The 15,479-nt window shown below is 37.4% G+C and overlaps 1 protein-coding gene across 4 annotated transcripts in view; it reads right to left on the bottom strand.

Moving 5' to 3' along the window:
• Positions 1–15,479, bottom strand: part of CTNND2 (catenin delta 2) — a 691,061-nt gene that overhangs the window by 17,886 nt on the left and 657,696 nt on the right. For all 4 annotated transcript variants that reach the window (XM_058831646.1, XM_058831649.1, XM_058831647.1 and 1 more), the window contains one exon: positions 13,562–13,646. In XM_058831646.1, the coding sequence (XP_058687629.1) occupies positions 13,562–13,646 (85 nt within the window). The remainder of the gene's footprint in view (positions 1–13,561; positions 13,647–15,479) is intronic.

Here is a 15,479-nt window from a genome sequence, read left to right as displayed (position 1 = left end):
CTCTCAAAATGGCAAGCCAAATCAGCTCAATAAGACCAGTGAGGCAAACAACAAACGCTAAGGCAAGTTTTGTACAGACTTGGCATTGCTTTTGACTACACAAGGCATACTCCTATCACTGTATGAAAACTCTAATGGTCTTTTTTAACAGACTGTGGGCAGCTCACAGACCTCAGTATTTCAAAACCCTAATACTTTTAAGTTATTTATCTTCAGCTCCCTTCTGCTGTAAGGATCAAGCTTCTTTCCTTGTAAAGGTAAACAGTTTGTAACAAATTTATTAAAACTATCCCACATCAACAATTCCAAAAGCTATTAGTATTAAATATTGAAACTAATTTTTAAGAACCTAAAGGGGGTCTTTTCAATTTAATGCCTAGATAAATACCACCTGACATGATGGCTGCTTTCATTAGTTTGTTTCAGGTCTACTGCCTGTAATTAATTTAATTAAATTGATTTGGGTACTTGAAGATACAGTATACAGCAGTGTCCTGCAGAGAAGAAAGCTAACTCAAGACCAAAGTATGAGAGACTGAATTTAAGAAACCAATTTACTAGCCACAAATGTGATCTAGGAGAGGAAGAGTAAGACAAAAGGATTTGACAAATTGGAAAGCAATTCAATGCAATTCTGCTATAGAATGGATGTATTTGTCAAATGGCAGTAATTGATTAATAGGTGGCAACTGCACACTACAGGAGGAAAGAAAACAAGCAAAGTACAGAAATACCATTATTACATCCTTCCAACACATCTTCTACTGGGAATTTGTCTATATTTTGACTATACTGCATATATCCATCATTCTATTATATCAGTTATTCATTAAGTCCAAATGTTAAAGCTTGATTGGCAGTGACATGTTTCTGACAACATCCTTTTGGAAAAGCTGCAGGATTAAAACTGGGATGGAAGTTGGAGGATTGCTATAGAAAATGAAAGTGATACTGTAGTCTCTCTGATCACTTTTTACTGGGCTTAAGGGGTGAACAGGTTCTTTATCTCCCTGCTCAACTTTCAGTCATTTTGAAAATGAATCATTTTTGTCAGGCCCATGGGAAAAATAATTATTTTGTCAGGGTGACTAAACTTATTGTGCCAAACACCTATTGAATGTGTCTCATGAAAATAAATAATTTGTTTTTTCTTTCTTTTCTTGATATTCTCTTTGTGTTTAAAATGTAAGGAAAGAATGGAAACCAGATTTCTATTGTGTTTGCAAGAATTTTCAGTTTTCAGAAGTCACTGGTAGTGGAGTCTTTGATTTGAGGAGATGATTTGTGGAGGTGGATGATATCATACACACCATTTTCTCTCCTGTAGTACAGTAACATTGTGAGGACTAAATTAAATTAAGCCCTGATGGGAACAGACAACATATTGACCCAACAGGGAAGCAGAGCTCCTGCCTGAAAAATTCACAGACAATAGCAGAGTGAGGTGCCCAAGAAATGTCCAGGAGTCAGGGAAGGCATGGTGCCTAACCTGGATGCCTCATGGCATCCACTCAGAAAGAAATCCCACAACAGTCCACGTGCTAATAGCCATGCAGCAAAAGTGAAAACAAGGCTGATTATGCTGATCAGCTGATATAAGAAGACACTGATTTGAAAAGCACAAAGTGCTCTAGAAAAACTGTACAATTTATGATGGCTGTGTGATGGCTCAGCATCTTTCAGTGTTGAAATGCACAGTCTGCTCTGACTCCTGGCCATAGGTATTTGAAATTGTCAGGAACAGAGAAGAGCAACTTCCTTTAAACAGAAAATTCCTACTAGAGAGAAAAAATTAAAATGATGCAACAAATCCAATACAAAAACAGCTAAAGCTTGAAAAACTATATATAATGTTGTGTCCTGCCTTCCTGAAATTTACAACCTCTCCAGTATGCTACTTCTTGCTTCAGGTCTGATCCTCTTGTAACCTGATTTAATAGAAATATTACAGACAACTTGAAGCACACAGGACCAGACTTGCTTCATCATCTGACTACCATATCCATAAGCCAGCTTTTTACTGGTTCCAAAGTATTATTAATTTCAGTAATAAGTGTTGCTGTAATGGCTATAAGCTGTAGAAATCTGAAGTTTTGATAGACAACCTCTTGCAGGGATCAGTAACCAGACCCAATGTGGTGTTAGAAATAAGCAACACAGCAACAAGTCGAAGTGCCTGGAAGTATGTCACGTAGGATCTACTCGCTTTGAAACTCAGCAAGACACTGCTCTGAGTTGCTGGTGTTGCTTCCTTCACAAGCTAAAGCACCACTGTCAGGTTAAATGAAACATCCCGACTAGCGTGCACCAGTGTGACACTGTTAACAGCAAAAGATAAATCTGATGTGAATTAAGTCAAGGTTCATCAGACTTACACAGGTCTGGGAAATTCTTCAGTGGGAATTTGCTGTCACAACTCTAAATGGACACAGGAGAAATTAGAACTGGATCAAATAATCTACATATATTGCCACATGAAAATTATGTGCATGACTTGACTGTCACGAGAAATCTGAAATGGTCATAAGGTTGGGGTGATCCACTTAAATATCTCATGGACCTCTCTTGTGGGATTTCTGAAATAATGTGTTTTTTACAATCACCAACAACCACCCTTACTTATCACTAGGGTTTACAGTCAGGGATCATATTATTTTGTTTTAATAAAAAAGAAAGAATAAACACATTTCTTTGGTTCTCAACAAAGATACTAAGCCAGCCCAATGGCAGCAAGGGAGGAAGCTAACCAGTCCCTATCAACAGGACCTGTGCACCACTGCACAAAGGATGGGGGTGACAAGGAAATGGGAGCTGCTGAGGAAGAGATGGCAAGACAACTGTTCTCTGAAAAAGCCCCTGCCTTTGTACTTAAAGAGTATTTACTTTGGAAGAGGGATTTCAACCAAATTCTTACAGCTTCAAAAACTCTAGAAACACTTCTGAAAAACAAACCAACTAGTTTTAGATAAGTATCTAATTTAAACCCAAAGGTGTTTTTAATTTTTTCCTTTGAATTCATAAATTCAAATTGAATTTACACTGTCAAATACTGTTAACAGTAAATGACTCCTGAAAGTATTGTTCTTTCTGAATTTGCTTGTGTTGTTTCCAGAAAAACTCAAAGCCAGAAAAGAATTCCTGGGCACTGATCTGCTTTACAATGAATTATGAATAAACATCATTTTACTGCCATCAGTTACTCTACAATTCCAATGAGTATTAACATTTTTATTCCTATGAATTTATCTTTTGCTACCAAAGAGGTAAATCAAGATATGTTTCTCAAGAGAAGAGTAGGGTTTAAGCCTGGAAGATCCTGGTGTACTCCCAGCTTACATGTTCCTTTGGTTTAAATCCTTCATTCTGGAGTAATTTCAATGGCTTCAGAAGGGCTGCTGACTCCAAGTGTCATGTTTCCTCTCCTCTCCCAAGGCGTTATGAGCCAAGCACCCAAAATCAACAGACCCAAAGTGAAGACATGCATCACTGAAGCTCATCTTAATTTGAAGATTTTAGTATTCGTGCTTATAGTCTCATTTTAACAAATTACGAAAGCTAGAAGATTATTTTTAAAAGAGAAATTCATCAAGTTTGGGGGCTTAAAAAATATTACATTAATTTGGGTAAAAGACTACTTGGTGACAGGATGAGAAGTTTGAGAAGTTAGCCAGAGTGGATAAAGGTGATGCTGGGAGTATCACTCCTGTGTGAGCGCCAGAGGAAAGCCACTCCCTCCTCCTCTGCACAGACCTAACTGGGGGGAGAGGATGGAGACTCCGCTGAGAGCCCCATGGAAGCAGTGCCATCACTTGAGCCAAGGCAAAGAGCAGCAGTAGCTGGGCCAGGCAGTGAAGGACCAGGCCAGGCAGGTGGCAGAGCTCCAGTGGAGCAGCCACCTCTTCCAGGGACCCTCAGTCCCCTGTCCCAGTGCCAGATGCTGTGGCTGACGTTGCTCCCCAGCTGCTGCAGCTGTGTGACACATGCAGTGCTTCCATCTCCTATCTGATGCAGTGGGCTTTACCCCAGTGCTTCTCATGTTTTTACTCTGAATTTCAATCTATAAGTGTCTTTTACTTATAAGTGACCATTTCTGCATGCCAGACACAGCAGAAATTCAATTGCTTAAGAAGACAAAAGAAAAATACATATTGAAATACATATTTAGGGCAGCATGAAGCTTAAAGGAGGGCTTCTACTCAGACAGTCATTAACTGCAGCAAAACTGTCTGGCACTGGCTGAGGATTATTAAGTTTTCTGTAGGCTCTTTGAAGTGACATTTTCAGAATTGGTGGTTAAACTCATGGTTTTTTTTGAAATGAGACATGTACCTCCCAGCTTCCATCTTGGGTTCTCTGAAAGCAATGCCATTATTCTCCAGCTGTCAGCACTCCACCTTAAAATAATCTACAGTATTTTCTCCCACTGATTTTCTCTTCCATTGGAGTGCAAGGGGTACTATATTCTTCTGAGACTACCATCCATTTTTTTCTTTCAAAATAACAGATGGCCCTGGTCACTTTTCTCTTTTTCAAATGCATTTTTTGCATTGTTATCATCTTCTAATCACAGATCTTGTACCTTAATTTTACACCTCACCCCTTGATTTTAGGTGTGAAGAGATACATGATGATGGAGAGATAGCGCTAATTACTTGCCAAATCTATTCAAGTGAGGAATAGCTAGGAAACTATCCCCAGTGGTTTTATAAAGTGCAAGTCTTGAATGTTTTAGGCAATCAATGAGGCACTGCTTTACCTATCCATAATTAATTATTGACTTCCTGTGGTGAATTGCAAAGATGACAAGACATAATCTGATGAATAAAATAGCTGCAAGAAAAGTGAATTGTATGTGAGGCAAAGCATGAAGGACAAGACTTCAGATACAGCAGAATTCATTATTCATTTTGTTAAGGTTATATGCAGCCAAAAAAAAAACAACTTTCAAAACACTGCAATAAAACAAATTAAGTTCATTTCCTCAAAGTATCACTTTGCCCTTACACAGAAATAAAATTGTTTTAATATATTTTAGAGGAAATGAAGGCAGTACTTGGCCCTTCAGCTACGATTTCTGTTCTTCTCTTTTCTCCTGCATAAGGTTTATAAGCTATAATTAAAATGGTTAGAATCACAAAGGAACTATTCTTGCTTGTGTGACACTTGTATGTACAAAAAAACCTTGCTTGCAAGAAAACGTGTACAATGATTTTTGATTTGTATTGTAATTTTCATTACAGTAATGCAATTCAACCTATCTTAACATGTATATGATCTAGAAATGTGAACTCTGGCTCTTGGCCACAAGATTTTGGGAGAGAGAAAAGTACTACTTTATGTTCAGGGTCAGTTTCTTAAGTCTACTGTCCTTCCAAAGACCCAAAACCAATCAACACCTCTTACTCTGACTTTTCATGCATTAAATCATAAAATCAACCAGATACAACTCTTCTATTATACTGGTGAGTGTAAAACATGAAAAAAAACATTATCAGAGTAAAATTTGTACCATTCTCCCTTGTACTACTGGTAATACTGACTATGATCAAGAGCCATTAGAAATTTGTGCTTCCCAAAGAGCAGCAGTGCAACTGAAAACAGGATCATTTTATTCAACTGTGGAGCTGTCTGACATAATAGGAATCAGTGCCCCTTCAGAAAATTCACTGGAGGAACTCATGCTGTCCTTGGTTTTAGGTCAAAAGTTTGTGCATAATACACTTAAATCAGAGAGTTAGAGATTGGAGTGATTACTGCTAAGCTGTGTGAGTTTAAGGATATTCTGCTTTGAATATGTAGTTCACCAGCACATATGGACATCAATAATGAGAAATGTACATTATTTTTTACGGATACGCCTTTAGAGTTTCCGATTCACTAAGTAGGTATTGTTAATTCAAAGAAAAAAAATGCTGTTGGACCAAAGACTAACTCTCAATTTAAAAGACCCTCAACTTTCTCTAAAAGCACCTGTACAATTAAAAGTAATAAAACCAATCCAGAAACTTTTGGTGAAACTTCTCATTTCTACTTTTTTGCAGGAAGATGTAACTACTGCTCTTTCATCAAGACAAACTGTATCAGCAAGTAAAGGAAGTAAAACACTCAGAACAAAGCACACATACTACAAAAGAGACTCCTTTCAAAATATAAGGTTTCTTTCTTTTTTAAAGTCTGAAATGGCCGACATATTTAGGGCATTTTTGAATTCCATTAGCAGTTTTAGGAAGAGAAGAAGGAAGAAATGAGAAGGACTTCCTAGTATTTTTTCCCCCAACCATTACTAGATCATGTAGAACATCAAAGAACTGAAAGTAGGATATGGATGCAGCAGCTTAGTATTTCATTGACCTTCGATTGAATTAATGTGTATTGGCCATATAGAACAAACACTTTTGATTTCCTTATAGAACCCAGAAAAATGAGGCTGATGATAGTGCAAGTACGGCAACACAGCTCAGCATCAGCAAAAAGACGACCACTGTTAAGCATTGACTATCCCAGCTCAACTATTTATCTCTGAGACTGAAATATGCTATAATTGACACAGGAATTAATTGATTTCCCTCCCTTCTGTGCTCTATGGTTGTCCTATTACTGCAAGTAAAGTTCTACTGATCTGATTCATTTGCAAAACTATAAGCAGCCATCCAACACCATCCAACAATTCCATTCAAGTCTGCTGAGAGGAGCCAAATTCCTTACCTATATCCTTTACTGCACAGCTACTTTGGTCTCTGCCTGAACCTACATATGCACATATTAAGTATACAAATTAATTAAATATAACATTTTGTTCAGAATGGTAGAAATCATATTCCTCAAACGAATTTTGGAGAAAAATACTGACATCAATTATATATAGTTTTTCTTTGCATTTATCTTTAAAACAGCTTTGAAAGTCTTTAAAAAGACTTCTGGATTTTATTTTAGTACACATGAATCTAGCTAAATGTTGTTTGCCATTAATTAATGTTTATATTAGTTAAAAATATATAATACATTATTTAAATGGACTAAAGATGTTCCCAGTACCAAAAGATATGTAGTCAATTGTCTCAGGTATCTCTTTTCCATTCAAATATTAAAATCCAATTTAATTCTGTGGTACCATACTTTTGAAAAAGCATCTATAGATGTGACCCATGCATAACCTTCTGGATTCTGGATGCCTCCTCATAGCTCTATCCTAAGGATATTTCAGAAACTTCAGTTACACAATTCCCTTCAGAAAGAAGGCTTTAGGTTAAAGATACTGACTCCTGGGCTGCATTTTAAATTTTCTTTTCTTCAGAGAAGTTCAAAGGGTGAAGTACTTTGGGGACAGACTTTACACAAGTATGAGATTAAATTTCTCTCTTCTAAATCTGTACTTAGCAACCTTAGAGTGGACTTGAGTTTTTAAGTGAACAATACCTCATCATTCCCTTATGAATCAGCTAGGGTTTACCATGAGACCCAGCATACATACATACATACATACATACACATACACACACACACACACACAGAGATGTATACACATATACATACATATATATGCATGCATACTACAGAGACATAAAAACAGTCCCTCCATGGACTTACTAGGATGTTGTGCATATGTAGAAGGTATTTTGATTTTGCCATATAGCCACAAAGTAATATTTCATTAAGAAAAAAAATATTAAAAGGAAAGAAAAGAAAACAGAATTTTAGTACCTCAAATTAAAGACTACCCCTAACAAAAAAAAAAAATAGCAAGCCAGTCCTGCTAATTTTTATCACTTACAATTCTGTCTGAAGGAAATGTACATTATCAATCTTAATAAAGATTTTGAAAATTAGTATTTTAAGAATTTAATTGACTCTTGGACACACTGATTTTTTCATAGATGTGCCAGTTTACCTGGGATCCCCTTACTGAAATGTCCAGCTATTGCTTTTTTTCTTAAGAGATGCCATTGTGCCAGTAAACAAAGCAATGTGCTTGATAAATTTAATCTGCTGTTGTAACGTAGTGCTTATCAGCAGCCTCCTTTCTCTTTGAAAAGTTCAGACAATCAGGAAAAAGATCAGAGAAATGCTAGAAGGATTGTCAGGGAACTGAATGTAAAGCACTTGTCCCTCTTACTACGTGCAGTCCTCAGAGAGAGCAGAACTCTGCACACTTTCCTTGCATGTACTCTTCTAAGGGAAGTGAGACACTTTCCATCTAGAACTTACAGGGTTCAGTGAATTAAACTGTGCAACTTAAAAACATACTCTTCAGTTAGGCTTTGTTACTTTTGATTCAACAGTCTCCTGTAGAGCTGCTTTGGGTACAAATCTCAGTATGCATGAAACACAACAATTCAAGACTGGTCAGCTGACAGCCAGAATACCTGGGTTGGGGAATAGATTCTGGTTTCTTGGCTCTGGGAGAGAATATGCTGAGCGTGCCATGACCCAGAGTCGTGGGTTGGTGAAAATCCTCTGTCATCAGTCACACTGAAGCTTGGGGACGCCCACTGCCATAAATCAATCAATCAGTCAATCATTTTTAATCAGGTACTTGCATTTTCATAGTTAATATAAAAATGGGCTCTAGACAATGCCTTCTCTATAATAAATGATACTTTAGCTTTGTATTACAGAAAGGGGTTTATCTTAAATTAATTCACCCTTTTTCTAAGATGGTGACATATTAATTTGCAAAAGCTTTTGCCAACTGTACAGAAATAAATGAAACCTGCTGAAAGATCAGCACTGCAAAGTAGATATGCTCATGAACAACTGAACACATGAACAGTTCCTTCAAATCAAACCACTATTTTTGAGGAATTATTATGCTCTGGATTTAGATCTTTAATGTAGGGTTTAAGTTCTGCACAGACTTTTTCACTTGATAAATTTAACCTAAACCAGTTTCCTTTTGGGGGATGTCTGATTGATAATAATAACCTTACCAAAAGAAAATCCAAATGATGTGTCCCAAGTCTACAGGATAGGATGCTGTAATTAACATTTTCAAAAGGTGAGTAAGTATATTTTATTTAAGAAAAGGCTTCAGATTCTAAAACTCCTTGAGACTAGGGTTTTGAAGTTTAATGTTGTCAATTTTCAATGAACATTCAGTCATAAAGGACTTTCTCATAAAGTCATCTTTTTATTATTCTGAAGGTCAGATGAAAAGCAAGTCTTCCTCTATATCCACACTGCCTTAACTGCTTCAAAGTCTTCAGGCAATTCTATGTATTTTTCCAACCAATGACAGATGACGCCATCTTCAGAGTGACTCTATTAAATGCCTACCACAAAAGTATTCCTACTATAAATGGCACAATACATGCTGAAGGATGACTGCCCTCAACCGTCTCCCTGGTTTCCAGCATCAGGTGATATTTTTATTCAGATGGCAGGCAAACGGGACAAACATTTATAATATTCCGTGCAGAACAGAAACCTACCACAATAAATAGGAAAGAAAAATATTTTCTACAAATACATCATGACCTCTATTTACACACTGAATGACAGAGTTAAGTGTAAATAAAATGATAGAATGTAAACATATTTTGTTGGAGCCTAAGTGGTTAGGCAAAGCAAACCAATTAATAGAAAACATATTCTTCCTGGCAGTTCCTCTAGCTCTTTAATACTACACACATTTAATGCTAATTGAAGCTTGGTTTTTAGCTAATGAATTTTCTTTCATGTAAAGCTCATTTAGCACAACCCTTTTGCTCAAATTTCCTCATGTAGTTTAACAAGCTATCTGTATTTAAGAGTAGTTGGTTATTTTCTTGAATATTGACATAGAGTTTACAAGCTAATGGAAATTTTCTCTCTTGTAGTCACATCTGTATTTTCTCAGGTGTCCCCAAATCTTCAACCAGTGAATACCCTAGAGACTGGAGTGGGGGACAGTGATACTGAGTCAAAAACAGGTGCCTTTAAAGAACCCATGTAGTAGCTCTTTGCACCTTGTTTAAGAGGCTAAGCATAAGTGGGGCAGGATCCCTCTTTTTGGACACTGTAAGCAGCACTTATTTATCTTGCTAACTCTATAATACAGGTTGCTGAGACACTTGAAGAGGAGAGGTGTCTTCAAGACACTTGAATAGGAGTGTGAAGCATAGGAACAAGATGTAGGATAGCTCCTGTACCTTGTTTTTCCGAAGCATTGAGCCACTGACCCACTCATGGGACTCTGGGCCATGGGACCATTAAGGATGTTTAAAAATCAAATTTTAAGTAATTTGGAACAGACTCATGAAAACAGAAACAGATAAATGATCATTTATGAACATATGTCTTGCTTGTAGAAAACAAAGAAGTTTGAAAATGATGATATTTGAGAGACCATATTTCCTCTACTGATGAAAAATGTGATCACTTCCTTGCTAGAAGTTAATCACACTACAAAATCTAATCACTGTCTATATGTGACTGAACCCGAACATTGTTTTCTTCTTGGTGGACTTTTTCAGCCTAGATTTCTGTACCAGCTATTTCTTGTAAATTAAGCAGTATTTCCTATGAGCTCTTGCATGATGAAGGACCTGCAACTTTTGGGGTGGCTGGCAACTCCTTCATTTCGAGACTAAATTAATTGTTTCCTCTTTGTCTGTCAAGTCTTCTTTCTTTTCTACAGTTTTAGGAACAGAAATATTGTCGATGCATTTTACAACTTTTCCTTGTTGGACTGTGTTAGGATAGTGCCAACTTAACCCCACCAGGGAGCAAAATTGATTTTTTTCCCTCAAAGCACAAGCCTACAGAGGACTATCTGACACTATTGACTTACTCACAGATCTGAATGCTGTTTACTTTCTATGTCTTCTCCACACCAGCCCAGCCTAATGACTCTGTGTGTGCCACTAAAGCCACAATGCATCTATGACCTGGAAATCCCTGGACACTGGATAGAACCTGCCAGTGGAGGGTACAGGCTGAGGCAAACACAGTTCATAAGATATTGTGGACTTAAAAATCATCCACACCAATCCCCAGCTCTGGATTTCTGTCAGTGCAGTTTATCTTCTGCCAGCTGTAGGAAGTTCCTTGCAATGTGGAGCAAAATTAGAACAATTAAAGATGTTTTAGTGTTTTTGCTGATCAAGTCATACTTGGAGTAAATATACTGACTGCTACTGTATCAGCAGTAAACAAGTATTGCCTTCTTTGCTGATTAATACGAAGAATAGTGCTTCTTTTATTTTTACAATTTCTTACCTTATTGTGAATGTGTAGCTCTAAAATATACCACAATTCAAATTATTTGGTTACATTGTTTCTCAAACATAAGATAAGTGCTGCTGCTTTCACTTAACTATAATAGGATACTTGCAATTTTCATGTATTACAATACAAAGTTGTGTCTGTTGGCCAATTCTTTGAAAGCAATTGTATAGCTACTTCGGTAAATGGGAGCAAATTGCTAATGGTTATGCAATGGGATTTACCTCCACTTCAAAAAAAGGCTGTGCAAGTGCAAGATACTGCAAAGTGTTGATCATATAACACTGTATGTCCACTCATTTTTACTGGTACATACATATTTTAATGGGACAAAACAAAGATTGCATTGATTCAGTATCTTTATATTACATAAGTAGCTGACTATCAGTATGATGCAAACTTCTCTAATTTTCCTGTCATAAAACCATTGCCATTGCCTTCCAAACCGTTGCTAAACTCAGACAGCCAGCGTAAGAATCAGCTTATTACAGACAAGTTTAATAAATATTATAATTTTATAAAGATTATAGTATATATTTCAACAAAAAGGAGCATTTAAAATTAACTGCCTGAACATTTTGATTAGAAGAAATCATATTTATACAAGGCTTAACAGAGCATATAATGGCACGTAATTAGTATACAAATATGTAGCAGAAACTGACCTTCATTTTAAGATTCTGTGTAGGAATTAAGTAATATAGACAATAATACAATTCTCTTCCTGACAATACAGATGATCTGTCTGCTATGAGTGTCCTGGAAGCTACCTCTAAAGCTAGCCTGTCCTATTTTCCATATCACAAGTATGTATTTGTGGCCATGGAAAATTTGCTCTTGTAAGCATGCAAGGTCACTTAGTATCTAAACATGCTCAGTATCTAAGTCCACCACCAGCAGTCACACCAGCAGCCAACAGTGTCCTTTAGGTAGCACTAAACTCAGCAGCCACACAGCACAAACATTATTACTTCCTGCATGGAGCAACCCCAGAAACTGTTTTTCCATCACAGTATATATATACAGACAGAAGGTTGAACATGAGCCAGATATTGTAAGAATCTCTAAGAGATTATGATGCAGGACAGTTCAGCCTCTACGGTGCAGCCACCCACATGCACAGAAGTCAGGCTATGCACACTTCCATTGTGTTACTGCCTTGGATCAAGAGAAGCCTACTCTAACTCATGTTTGGTCCCACCTCTTAATGGGACAGTTGAGGATCAGCTTGTTACTTGGAATGTCCTCACATATGATATCCCTAGGACTGCCAAGGATGACTGAAAATACTGGAAGTGAACAATGGGAGACACTCAATAATCATCTTCCTCACTCCTCAGATTTGACACAAGCAGGGCTGAGGCATGCAAAGGAACAGCATTTCACACAGAAGGTCATCAGCTGCCAGCTGGAGATTTGGTGCACACATTTCATGTAACTAAGCTATTTTCTTGTACAGACCACCCCACTGTAAACCTTCCCTACTTCACCATCCTTATGCTTCAACCTTACCTAGGGCCTGAACTGAAGAAGCCACATGAAGTCTTAGTTCTCTCTGATGAGATTCCAAATACAAATATCACATAAGATGTGACATTCCAAGCAAGAGGACACTGAAGAACTAAATCTGCAGGCTGATAGTCACATGGAATGTAATTTAGTTTGGAAATATTCAGCAAGAATTACTGTAAATGTTTTAATTTACTAAACAGACTCATGTTTAAAAAGCTATATAGAATGCTTTTTCACAGTGTTACATTACTCTACTGCAATTCATTTTCAAGAGGTTAGCAGGCCTGTGGGAATGGCATGGCACTATGGACTCAACAAACCGTCTGAAAACCAAATATATGACGGCACTGTCTGCTGGCTGGTTAGAAACAAAGCTACCAGGTTTCATCCCAGCTCCATATGTAGCTGGTCCCTAAGCACCATTCCTTCAGATACTCTTGTTTACAATCTCATGAGGAAATTTGGGAGCTGAAGGGCTGGAAATCTGGTAATCTCAGAAAAAGATGAGGAGGTGTAAGAAGGACTGTTCCAGTAGGAGAGCTTACATACATTTGTTCTATGAACAGAGGATTTCAGTCTCCAGGGCTGTTAGATCCAGCACCTCTTGTATTAATTTATTTTAAAATCAAATTCACACCCCCTTTTCATCACCACACATATTTTCAAAGGGCATTTTAATGTTAAAGGTAGACATTAAGAAAAAAATAAGAACTCCAAGTATCTGAAACTTTAAACTCCAACTGAATTTCCAGTCACATAAACAAATATTTTGGTCTAAAGTCTCTCAGCCCCCAAATTTGAATAACAGTATGAAAGATGACAAATCTAGAAAAAACCCAAGCCTTACCTTCTTGTAGAGACTTCTCAGGTCTCTGTACTGCCACATACTATTGAGGACCTGAGATGCTGCTTTCACCACTTTAGGCGAATGCCTGTTACACACATACATTAAAAAGCGAGAGAGAGAAAAAAAAGTGAGAAAGAGACTGTTAAGTAAAGGACACCATTCATTCCAATTTTCAAATGCTTTGCTAAGGATTTAAACCCACAAATAAAGTGTGTTTCAAGTAAATCTTTGCTTGGCATCTTGGAAACCAATGTGTTCTTAAGCAAGGGCAATATATCTTATTTCTACAGTACTAATCAATCAGTGAGGGGAAAAACTTGTTCATCTCTGTATACACACGGATTTCTGCTGAGCACACAGTATGAGGAATAGGAGGTAGCAATTGGCAAAATTGTTGAGGTCCTGGCTGGCGTTATACACATCTAAGATATACTACAACTTTTGGCATAAAGGACAAGGAATCAGAGCAGAATTCTTTCTCTGCAAGTTGCTGAACTCCAGCTCAGGACATTGTGCTCAACTCATTTAAGCTCCCCTCAGCAGTGGCCAAAAGAAACTCTAGATGGGTGATGAGCACTGGTTTTGAAATGCAGAGCCAAGATGCAGAAATACAACTGATTAAAAAAAGTTATGATAAATTTCATTAGGAATCCAAATGTGGACTAGGATTTTGCTCACACCATTTTCCTTTAATGACAACAATAAAATATTGTGTTGAAAACCATGTAATTTCATATAGACTTTCTCTTCAGACAAGTTTTGAAAGAAAGTCTAAGCTATTGTTACAATCAGTTGGTGTCATATATTCCTGCTAGAACAGGTACTTAAAAAAAACTAAATCAGAGAGTATTCATCTCAGTGAGGAAGGGTCAAATAGAAAATGACTAAGAAGATAACCCAGCCCATTAAGGACGCATACACTGTGCAGGATCAAAAATACATATAAAGCAATAGAATGCTAGAAAACCTTGCAACGGCCAAAGTCCAGAGTGAAGATTGATGGAGTTCAGGGCAGTCACTGAGGTGATTTATGTTTTGCTCAGAAGAGGCATGTGCTTTGAAACATTGAAGAGAAACCAGAAAACCAGCAGCAACTTAAGTTACTGCTTTGGGCTGGGGCCGGGCTTTGTTCCATTCTGTGGCTTCTGAGAAAGATCACTGGTTGGCTGACATGCAAACCTGTAAAGCATTGTTATGACACAACTGATTCATTAATACAACATTTGCCTAGTAATTTATTTGGTGCTTTTTTTCCACTTCTATTCCATTTCTCATCCAGAGTACAGCAGTAGGTGGGTAATTGGTGAGTAAACAGGATTTTGATAAGCCCTTTCAAGCATAATTGTTTTTATTATGCTTCCAGCTGTACTGGCTAGTGGGGGTGCTGGTAAGCATGGAGTAACCAGGAAAATAAATGTGCCAACCACTCCATGAGTACTTAGGAGAGGCAGGAGCTTTGTGAAGCTGATATGGGCCTGGCCAATATAAATAATCTTATGGACACCAGTTCTCTCATACAGGGTGACTATTCAAGCCCTGGGCATATTCCAAAGACTATCAGGGCCAGCCCCACACTAGTAGCACTGATACATACCAGGATGCATGGCCAGTTCAGTATCCTGCACATTCAGAAGCAGTTGCTTCATACTGGACAAAATTATTTCATACAGAAGTGATTTACTGAATTAAAGTGAGCATGTCAGAATTTTCTATCAGTTCAACAACCAGCAATTTTGGTTTTCTAACAATGAATTACCTGTAAGAAACCAAACCAAACCAACAGCACACGGTTTCTGAAAACTGAAAAATGGAACTTTTACTTAAGATGGGCATTTGCAGCACTGTGTGTTAGCAGGTTTTCTTGTTCTAGAACTACATAACCTGCAAAAATAATAACATGGGACTGCAGGTCAAAGTA

This window comes from Poecile atricapillus, chromosome 2 (assembly GCF_030490865.1).
Source record: "Poecile atricapillus isolate bPoeAtr1 chromosome 2, bPoeAtr1.hap1, whole genome shotgun sequence".
Classification (NCBI taxonomy): domain Eukaryota; kingdom Metazoa; phylum Chordata; class Aves; order Passeriformes; family Paridae; genus Poecile; species Poecile atricapillus.
The sequence above is the reverse complement of the archived record's forward strand: the minus strand, read 5'-3'. Positions and strand labels throughout refer to the sequence as shown.